At 40.5% G+C, this 11493-nt stretch overlaps 1 protein-coding gene across 1 annotated transcript in view; it reads left to right on the forward strand.

The window, feature by feature from the left end:
* Positions 1–10023, forward strand: part of CAPZA1 (capping actin protein of muscle Z-line subunit alpha 1) — a 49398-nt gene extending 39375 nt beyond the window's left edge. Inside the window, exons 8-10 of the mRNA XM_025374931.1 lie at positions 5496–5567; positions 7960–8022; positions 8404–10023. Coding sequence (XP_025230716.1) covers positions 5496–5567; positions 7960–8022; positions 8404–8544 — 276 coding nt within the window. The 3' untranslated portion in view covers positions 8545–10023. The remainder of the gene's footprint in view (positions 1–5495; positions 5568–7959; positions 8023–8403) is intronic.
* The last annotated feature ends 1470 nt before the right edge of the window (positions 10024–11493 follow it).

The raw sequence follows: 11493 nt of genomic DNA on the forward strand, positions 1-11493 counted from the left end.
ATCTCAGCTAACTGCAACCTCCACTTCTCAGCCCAGGCTGGGTTAATTTCTAAAACTTATAACTAGAGAGAATGGCAGGTGTTTTGGAATATAAATAGCCTAGCAGAAGTAGATTGATTGATTGATTGATTGATTGATTGATTGATTGATTTTTGAGACGGAGTTTTGCTCTTATTGCCCAGGCTAGAGGTGCAATGGCATGATCTCGGCTCTTTGCAACCTCTGGCTCCTGGGTTCAAGTGATTCTCCTGCCTCGGCCTCCCAAGTAGCTGGGATTACAGGCATGTGCCACCACGCCCGGCTAATTCTCTATTTTTAGTGCAGGCGGGGTTTCTTCATGTTGGTCAGGCTGGTCTCAATCTCCTGACCTCAGGTGATCCACCCGCCTCGGCCTCCCAAATTTCTGGGATTACAGGCATGAGCCACTGCATCTTGCCCAGAAGTAGATTTCTAATGCGGATGTCAGGGTAGACAGGCAGCTGAATAAGATAGCTGTTAACTCATTTGATGCCTATCTGGATTGAAGTTTAATATCCTAGCAGAGGTTTGACTTTCTAAATTTAGGGTGATTTAATATTTAAGCTTCACTAACTCTAAGGTCAGAATAGGTACAGGTGACTGAGAAGATCAGTACCTAATTGTACCTGTATTATATTGTGTTAAGCTGTGCTTCAACAACAATTACCAAGAGTTGTCTTTTTTTTTTTTGAGGAGGAGGAGGAGTCTCGCTCTGTCACCCAGCCTAGAGTGCAGTGTACGATCTTGGCTCACTGCAACCTCTACCTCCTGGGTTTAAGCAATTCTCCTGCCTCAGCCTCCCAAGTAGCTGGGATTACAGGCACGCACCACCATGCCCAGCTAATTTTTGTATTTTTAGTAGAGGCGAGAGTTCACTATGTTGGCCAGGCTGGTCTTGAACTCCTGACCTCAGGTGAGCCACTGCGCCCAGCCAAGGGTTGTCTTTTTTAATGCTCTAATTTAATCAAGTGCATAGGTAATAAATTCTGTAAAAATAAATCTCCTCTTTTTATATATACCTATAGCTTCCTGCAACAAGTAGCTCCTGGCCATAGGAGCTTGCCCAACTCAGGTGAGACAGGCTGGTGTTGAGTTCACAGCTCTGGGAGCAGCCCTCAGTGATGTGTAAGAGTTGGTAGATAAATATGACAGCTTCCTCAAGTAGGACAACTCTGAAGCATGTTCTATTAAGTCTTCCAGAGCCCAGTACCCACAGCTGTAACCTGCTCATAAATGTACCTGTAAGGCTTCCTTCCCTTCTGTGTCTCACTTCTTCTGTCCCCTACTATAGCTTTGTGAGATTTGCTCCCAAATAAACTACTTTTCCTCTAATCTTTGTCTTGGGGTCTGCTTCTGGGAAGGTGCAGCCTAAGGCAGCATACTGTTCTGTTTCTGTTAACCAAATATCTTAGTAGCCTAACGCTCTAGACCTCTTGTAACTGTGGCATCAGCATTAACTTCCTGGAACCATGGTATCAGCATTGTAGAAGCTTACTGTAAATTTTGTGTAAATAAATTTTACTTTGTTTCTAGATGGAAATAGCCATTTGTATTTTAACTTTGCCAGTGCAAACCTATAAAATAAGAGCACACATCACAAAGGGTGATAATTTATGGTAAGATTCAAAATACAGCCCAGTGTACAGACCCACATTTAAACCTTTTTAAGCACAAATTGATCACACTTTCGGGGAAGGCTTATTTCATTTACATATCTTTTAAATTTTGGAGTGAGAATTACTTGGAAAAGTCATGAAGATATTTAGCCTTTCAGGCTAGTCTATAGGCAAAAGCATCGTTCTGAGAAGGCAATAATTTCTGAGGATTTATGTTGATGACAGTCATGTTGAAATATGTATTAGTTAATTGAACCATTTTCATGTTAGCAGATGAGACCTAGAAAAGGTCTTAGAACACGTAAGTTTTGAGCTTAATTTCTTTCTTGAAACGGTGTGTCTCGCTCTATCACCTAGGCTGGAGTGCAGTGGTGCTTTCCTAGCTCACTGCAACCTCAAATTCCTCAACTGAATGATCCTCCCACCTCATCCTCCCAAGTACCTGGTGCTACAAGCACACGCCACTGTACCTGGCCAACTGTTTTTATTTTTTGTAGAGTCGGGGTCTCACTATATTGCCCAGGCTGGGTTAATTTCTAAAAATTATAATATCATTAGTGTATTAGGTAATGAAATTAATATTTTTTAGAATTTTTCTTTTTTCCTTTTTTTTTTTTTTTTAAAAGACGGAGTCTCGCTCTGTCGCCCAAGCAAGAGTGCAGTGGTAGGATCTCGGCTCACTGCAAGCTCCGCCTCCCGGGTTCATGCCATTCTCCTGCCTCAGCCTCCTGAGTAGCTGGTACCACAGGTGCCCGCCACCACACCTGGCTAATTTTTTGTATTTTTAGTAGAGACGGGGTTTCACTGTGTTAGCCAGGCTGGTCTTGAACTCCTTACCTCGTGATCTGCCTGTCTTGGCTTCCCAAAGTGCTGGGATTACAGGTGTGAGCCACCACGCCCAGCCCTAGAATTTTTCATTGAGATCATAGCAGTGAGGCTTATTGACCTTACCCTATATTCCTTTCCATGTCCTAATTAAGAAATATAACAGAAGTTCAGACTAATTGTATAGTCTTTATTCTTGAACAAAAAGAATATGCTCTGCATACCTCCTCTCTTTAGACAAGTTCTGAGAAATAGAAGTTCTTGTTTCTTCTATGGCCAGATCTCTGTTTTTTTTTTTTTAAATATCTCCCATCCTGTTTGTACTCATCCCCCACCCTGCCCCCTTTTTGTTTTCGTTTTGTTTTGTTTGAGATGGAGTCTTGCTCTGTCGCCAGGCTGGAGTGCAGTGGCACGATCTTGGCTCATTGCAACCTCCACCCCCTGGGTTCAAGCAATTCTCCTGCCTCAGTCACCCAAGTAGTGGAGAGTACAGGCGCATGCCACCACGCCGGGCTAATTTTTTGTATTTTTAGTAGAGTCCGGGTTTCACTGTGTTAGCCAGGATGATCTTGATCTCCTGACCTCGTGATCTGCCCACCTTGGCCTCCCAAAGTGCTGGGATTACATTTGTGAGCCACTGCACCTGGCTCATTCCCCTTCTGAATGTTCTTTTCAGTCCCTGAACCTCTAGTTTTTTAATGAAAAAAAACAAAACTGATACTTGATTGTGACCTACTTGTATTTTAATATTCTTATCTATTGGGATTTTAACCTTTATATGTCATCATCATTGAGCCCAGTCTTTTTGCCCACATCTTTGCTATTCTGATTTTACATGTAAGTATTAGTGGTTCTTATTATCACCCTTCTTTTCCAGTGGATTTTCATCTTGTCTCCAGTGGATTCCAGTCTAGCTCTGTTGCCCAGGCTGGAGTGCAGTGGCGCAGTCTCAGCTCACTGCAGCCTCTGCCTCCTGGGTTCAAGTGATTCTCCTGCCTCAGCCTCCCAAGTAGCTGGGATTACAGGCACCCGCCACCATGCCCGCCTAATTTTTTTTTGTATTTTTAGTAGAGAAGGGATTTCACCATGTTGGTCAGGCTGGTCTCGAACTCCTGACCTCAAGTGATCTGCCCTCCTTGCCTCCCAAAGTGCTGGGATTAAATATGTGAGCCACCATGCCTGTTCTCAGTGGATTCTTATATTGTCTTTTCTTCTTTAACCTCTTAGAAAGCCAAAAGGTAAAATTTCAGGGTTTAGAGAGGGTATGGAAAGTCTAGCTTCTCTTGCCCATCTGGATAGAACCAGCTGTTTGTCCTCATTAAAGGAGATATTTGCCAGGCACGGTGGCTCACGCCTGTAATCCCAGCACTTTGGGAAGCAAAGGCATGGGGATCATGAGGTCAAGAGATCGAGACCATCCTGGCCAACACGGTGAAACCCCATCTCTATTAAAACTACAAAAATTAGCTGGCCATGGTGGCATGCGCCTGTAGACCCAGCTATGCGGGAGGCTGAGGCAGGAGAATTGCTTTAACCCAGGAGGCAGAGGTTGCAGTGAGCCGAGATAGGCCACTGTGCTCCAGCCTGGGTGACAGAGCACGACGCTGTCTCAAAAAAAAAAAAAAGAAGATACTTGTTTTTGTCCTTTAAACAAGGATATGTAGGGGGTTTATGTTGTCCAGGGAAGTCTTTTTGTTGCAAACAGGTTTCTGCCTAGATGAAGCTTGGCTGTTAGTTATGTCCTTCTAATGATATCCACAAAGAGTAAGCCCCTGCTGAGACACTATTTCTCCCCAGATCAAGGAATTTCTAACTTTTTGACAAAACATAGCATTGGGAAGTACTACATATGTTGTATAGCTCTGGAATTGGACCTAATTCAAATCCTAGCTTCTCCTCTTATTAGGTGTGTGAACATGAATAAGTTATTGTTTAATAACCGCTTCAAGGCAAGTTTCAGTTTCCTCAGCTATAAAATAGGGTTAGTTGTAGTCCTCATCTCATAAGAGTTTCTGTAAAGATTAAATGAGGTGGCCTAGCGCAGTGGCTCATGACTGTAATCCCAGCACTTTTGGAAGGCCGAGGTGGGTGGATCACGAGGTCAGGAGTTCAAGACCAACCTGGCCAACATGGTGAAACCCAGTCTCTACTAAAATTACAAAAGTTAGCCAGGCTTGGATGCGGGTGCCTGTAATCCCAGCTACTCGGGAGTCTCAGGCAGGAGAATCACTTAAACCTGGGAGACGGAGGTTGCAGTGAGCCGAGATCGTGCCATTGCACTCCAGCCTGGGTGACAAGAACAACACTCAAAAAGAAAAAAAAGATTGAATGAGGGAATATAAGTAATAGTGAAGTCTTTACGCAGCTGAAGTCTTTATGCAGCTGAAATTTTTACTACTTTTCTAACTGTCACATTTCTTATTCATGATAGCCATTTCAGTATGGTTAGTGCACTCCAGCCTGGCACTTCACTTTACCTTACATATTCAGAACTACTTCTATCTTTTTAAAAATATCTGATTTACCAATAAAATATTTGTTTTTCTGTCCTGTCTTTAACCCTCAATGAGACTTTTCCTGTACCTGGTCAGTTCTGCTTACCAATATTGATGATAATGTATATGGAGAAATGTGCCAAATATTAGGTATTAGGATCCATTGAAACTCCTTGGTTTTCACAGAGAAAAACTAATGTTTAATGACTTTAATTATTTTAATATTGTTAAGAGTGGGATCTTATTTACCTTTGTATTCACAATGCCTAGCACAGTGCTTAGAATGTGAAAAGCATGTAATAAATGTTTGTTGAACTTAATAATCAGTTTTCCCTGCTAAGGAAAAAGCATTCTTAAACTTAAGTGTTCTGTGAATTAATTAACCACCATTGTGAATTACCATTGCTTATATTAATTATTTGTTCAGAATTGGTAAAAAGGCTCATCAACTTAAAGATAGCTTAAAGCATGGATTTGTGTCCTAAGTAGCAGGTTTCTCTATGAACTTCCCCTAAAAAGATTCATACATTGTCTCACACAGGTTCACTATTATGAAGATGGCAATGTTCAGTTGGTTAGTCATAAAGATGTACAGGATTCACTAACTGTTTCAGTGAGTATGGAATATTTAGTGTCTGTCTTACTCATGTCTCATCTTTCTTTAAAAAATTAGTTTTGATCCTGAGTGCTGATTCTGCCAGTAGAAATTCAGTTTGCTTTTAATGTTTTGATTTTGGCCACGTCTGTTAGTGCCTCTTACCACCAACCAGCATATATTAGTTCACAGTTTTTGACTCAAAATATTGATTATGGCTTTAGACAAATGTCCTTCTTAGTCGCTGTCTCTCAATTGTAATAGTCACTCAAGGACAGCAATACCTTCAATCAATAAATACCAAGAGCAAGGAAAGTTTACCAAACTGCATCCTATAGGGCTGCATTTATATCATTAGAGAAAAACATTTTTAGGAGTATTCAATTAGAATGTTTTGTGGTTTGGTGTTGTCATTTTACTTGAGACGGGAACTCACTCTGTTGCCCAGGCTGGAGTGCAAGGAAGGACATGATCACAGCTCACTGCAGCCTCAAGCTCCCAGGCTCAAGCGATCCTCCCACCTCAGCCTCCCAAGTAGCTGGGACCACAGGTGCATGCCACCATGCCCAGCTAATTTCTTTATTTTTGGTAGAGATGAGGTCTCTATGTTGCCCAGGCTGGTCTCAAACTCCTAGACTGAAGTGATCCTCCTGCCTCAGCCTCCCAAAGTACTGGGATTATAGGTGTGAGCCACCGTGCCTGGCCACTATTGTGTTCTATACCTTGAAAGAAGAGACATGATTTGTTCTTGTATTTCTTTGATAGTCTCATTACTTCTTTAAGTTCTTAGAAGTTACTGAGTACCCCCAAAGAGTTTTTGTTTATGTGTTATATCTATCAATGTTTACCTCACTAAAAATTAAAGCTGAGAAGTGTTGGCCGGGAGTGGTGGCTCACACCTATAATCCCAGCCCTTTGGGAGGCCGAGGCAGGTGAAAGCTTGAGCCCAGGAGTTCAAGACCAGCCTGAGCAATACGGTGAAACCCCGTCTCTACAAAAAAATGTAAAACTCAGCTGAGTGCCTGTAGTCCCAGCTACTTGGGAGGCTGTGGTGGGAGGATCACCTGAGCCCAGGAAGGTTGAGGGTGCAGTAAGCCAAGATCGTGCCACTACACTCCAGCCTGGGTGACAGAGTGAAACCCTGTCTCAGAAAGAAAGAAAACTAAGAAGTGTTAAAAATATTACTTAATTAAAACTAATGATAATAAACCCATTACTTGTTAATAAGTAACATCTTTGTGAATATATTTTCCAAATCAAAAGAAAAAAAAATAGTGGGAAGAATGGCATTAGTCTTTGTCTTCACAAATTGTGTAATGTCTGGTTTATTAAAAGATGGCTGATTTTATTGTGATATTAGTTGTTTTTTATTTGTTTGTTTTTTGAGATGAAGTTTCACTCTTGTTGCCCAAGCTGGAGCGCTATCTTGGCTCACTGCAGCCACCACCTCCCAGGTTCAAGTGATTCTCCTGCCTCAGGCTCCTGAGTAGCTGGGATTACAGGCATCTGCCACCACGCCCAGCTAATTTTTGTATTTTTAGTAGAGACAGGGTTTCACCATGTTGACCAGGCTTGTCTTGAACTACTGACCTCACCTGCCTCGGCCTCCCAAAGTGCTGGGATTACAGACATGAGCCACTGCACCCGGCCTCTGCTTCATACCTTTCATTATCCCTCACAGTGATAAAGTCATCACACATCATGTAGTTTCTAGGAAATTACATCATACACACATTACAGAGTGAAAGTGAAACAGGCAAATAACTTTGTGTTAGTATTATTATGAAAGTAGAAAATAGTTTTGACCTCATAGTCTGTCTCAGGACTGCTGCTCTAGACATTAAATCCTACCCTCTTCCCTTTAATTCTGTTGTACTTAATGGTAACAGGAAGAGGGAGATTCATTTCATTTTATACTTGAACCACGTAGTACAAAGTGTGATTGGCTAGTTTAACATCATAAGTGGCAAATAAAGGCATATGTGAGCTTATGTATATGACTGATGTGTCCAAGGGCATTGTTCATACCATTTTAAACCAGAAATATTTTCAAGGCGTCAAGGTTTCAAGACTTGATGATGTCTTTTGGGCATACTGTGGTAGAGTGGAAAGAGCATGGGTTTTTTTGGTGAAGACCTAATTTCAGATCCCATCTTTATCATTCAAAAGCTGTATAATTCTGGTCAAGTTGCTTAAGAGGATTCTGTTTTCTCATCTGCAAAATGGGGGTTACGATTATAACATAGTCTCCGTAGAGTTGTGAGAATCAAAGGAGGGTAGTGGGCATGGGAATGCTTGGTAAACTAGAAATTGTTATACAAATGTTAGTTAAGATGGACTTACTTTTCAGGATCTTACTGCTTACACATTAAAAAAAATCTGATTTTCCCCCTCTTCCTTCTTCCATTAGAATGAAGCCCAAACTGCCAAGGAGTTTATTAAAATCATAGAGAATGCAGAAAATGAGTATCAGGTAAGAAGATTTGGAGCTAATTTTCCTAGTTCTACTATCTTATTATTTTGCTGTTAACATATTTTGTTAGGCCTGTGTCCTTTCATATAAATATATATGCTCTTCAGTTTTGCTAAATGTGGAGACTTTGCAGACCTTCCAAGTTGGCATTCTGCTTACAGTCAGGGCTTGAGGATTGCTTGGGACTGTAGCTCTCACTTAAGAAATAATATAGGTGAACTTGACCAAATTCAGAGATTGGAGAGGAGCTCACTGAAAATAATATATCCTGTCTGTCCTTCATAGGGGACTCAAGCATATCCTTTGACTATAGCGTTACTTTTCTGTTCACAACCAGCTCCATTTCTGTTCAAGCAACTCATCTTCAATTATCTATTGCAGACAGCAATTAGTGAAAACTATCAAACAATGTCAGATACCACATTCAAGGCCTTGCGCCGGCAGCTTCCAGTTACCCGCACCAAAATCGACTGGAACAAGATACTCAGCTACAAGATTGGCAAAGAAATGCAGAATGCTTAAAGGCTGAATGTAGGATTCTTCAGTATGTGGAAAGACAAGGATTCAACGTGTGGTCCTATGATAAATAAGTGATTTATAAACAAGAGTGATATTTTGCTAGGGCTTTCAAAGTTAACCGGTTTTCTAGCCTCATGAAATACTGTTGAACCTGTAGCGTTATCTTGATTCTTTTGTGTTTTCTGCCTTGTAATTTTCTGTTATTGCTATATCTACGTGTAAATCTTTTTTTTTTCCTCTTTTTTTTTTTTGGTTAATTCTGCCACATTTAATGTTGGTGAGAGAGCGATCTATCCTAATAACATTTTACTAAAGTTTCCTAGCCATGAAGCCTGCTACTGATTTAGACAAGGTATTATGGTCATTACTTTCTACCCCTATCCTTCCAAGCACTTCTGGTACTTCAGTGGTTTTTACTGATCCACCAACACCTAAAGAGGCTATGCTACAATCTCTAGCTAAATGGAAGACACATTCATCCTTCTCCCTCTGACTGCTTTGATCATCATTTACTGCATCTCATAACTGTAATTTTCCAAAGTTTGGATTGGGACTTTTCAGGTCCTTTTTGGAGGGCAAAGGAAGTGCCAGCTTCTCTGGGGAACTTGTTTTTAAATCCAAAGACTTGAACCACATTCCCTGCACATGAACATGTTGCTTTTATCCCTTCTCTCATTGTCTCCCTCCCATCTTAGTACCATTGTAGTTATAGACATCTGCATTTTTAGAAGCATTTTACCCATTTATTTTTTTAAACATTCAAGAACTGCTGACGTACTGTGGATGTAGAGTATAAAACTTGAAAAATGCAGATGTTGAAGGAATAATAGGTATCTTGTGCTTTAATACTTTATGGCAGGATTGTACTATAAGCAAATGAATTAAACAGCTATGTAAATCATAAACAAAAACTAAAAATGAACCAAAGTGAAAAGGATAACTTCCAGGCAGTATCTTTCTATTGTAACCTGTTATTTAAGGAAATACTAGTGATTTCTTCTAAATAGGATGTAAAACTTATTTCAAATTACTCTTCCTCAGTCCTGCCTGCCAAGAACTCAAGTGTAACTGTGATAAAATAACCTTTCCCAGGTATATTGGCAGGTATGTGTGTAATCTCAGAATACACAGGTGACATAGATATGATATGACAACTGGTAATGGTGGATTCATTTACATTGTTTACACTTCTATGACCAGGCCTTAAGGGAAGGTCAGTTTTTTAAAAAACCAAGTAGTGTCTTCCTACCTATCTCCAGATACATGTCAAAAAAGAAAGGTGTTTGTGCTTCTGTTTTGTTTCTGCTCAGTAATACAGTCAAGCAACAGTTCGTTTCCAGGTGACCCATTGAGCTGTGTATGCATTTTTGTTTATTTCAAATAAAATATATTTGTATTATTTGTCATTCATACTATCCATCCATACCACACTATCTTCTGTATCAGGTAGTCTAATAGAAATATACCTGTTTTGTTCTAAAATTGTCTGAGTCTCTCCTTTTTGATTCATCGCTTCAGCCTTGGTTCTCAAGGTAAGATATTCAGCTGTATTTGAGCTTATGTTGAGAATGTTTAGGGTTTCTGAAATTGGTTTCTACCTTCAACTATTATAGACTTAGTGAATATCCACAGATTTGCAAAGAACAGGTTTTTAAAGCATAAGCAATGTCTATGGATCATACTGCTCTTCACTCAAAGACTACCCATGTTTCAAAGGGAAAAATGTAGTTGTCTTCTGTACCTGTCATTCAGAAAGCAAGGCCCCAAGTATGGTTGTAGTCACTAGGCAGAAGGAGAAATGAAAGAATCCCTGCCATAAGCTTGGTAATATTTCACATTGCGTTATCTTGAAATGCTGCTTTCCTCTCCTTAGTTGGCCTAGCTACAGACTTGTGGGAGAGGCTTTTATCCTGGTTCCCAAAAGAGAACCAGAGGGAGTTTTTGTGCTTCAAGTACTCCATCCAAGGCCAGGTCAAATTCCCACCTTTTTGAGGAATATTTAGCTGCATTCCGTTCTATTTGTAATGCAAATAGATTGAAACATTCTTGCTTTTAATTTATTAACTCTCTCATCCTGCCCCTGCTATCCCATTGATTCTTTAGCTTAGACTTTTTAAAAAAAATTCTTAACCCCTTAACTATCTAAAGACCTTGGTTGGGAGGAAGTCAACCCTCCTTACCAAGTCTGGCAGACACTCCCTCTCCTCCTCCCGCCCCCTTCTCAACCTCCCTTAGTAGAATATTTGCTTGAATTGTATCTCTTTTATCACCACAAGCTGCTGAAATCAGCCTGTTGTACCCCAGGGCAAAGATTTCCCAGCCATCTGGAAAAGAGTTTTTTGTGAGGCCTCCCTCCTATATTTGGGTTTGAAATGACACTGCTGAAGACTGTTTCATCTGAGCCTCAGTGGTTATTCCTCTATTGCTTGCCTAGTTCCAATGCCTGTTGTCTTTTATAATCTAAGACTTTGGTGCTGGACCCATCTAGGTTCATAGGATACTTGGCAAACTTGGCATATTCTCTTCAAACTCAAAGAATGATTAATATTTGAATGCCAACTTATGAATTTACAAGTTTCTATAAAACTACCAAGTAAACCAAATGCTTGTGACCATTGTCTCGTTTTTCAGCTACCTACTATGTGAAAAATCAAAGGAAGATTGGTAAATACAGAACAAAGCTGGATTGTCCTATAGGTTAAGTTGAGCTAACTTAAATTTCTACTTTGAACAGATAGGGTATGTATAAATGCACAGAGTATATACAAGCTCTGAGCACAGAAACAAATCTCACATCTGACGACCAGAGGTCAGTCTCCTCACCATCTTGGTTTTGGTGGGTTTTAGCTGCTTTACTGCAACCTGTTTTATCAGCAAAGTCTTTATGGCATGTATCTTGTGCTGACCTCCTGTCCTATCCTGTGACTTAGAATGCCTAACCTCCTGGGAATG

This window comes from Theropithecus gelada, chromosome 1, assembly GCF_003255815.1.
Source record: "Theropithecus gelada isolate Dixy chromosome 1, Tgel_1.0, whole genome shotgun sequence".
NCBI classification, from domain to species: Eukaryota; Metazoa; Chordata; class Mammalia; order Primates; family Cercopithecidae; genus Theropithecus; species Theropithecus gelada.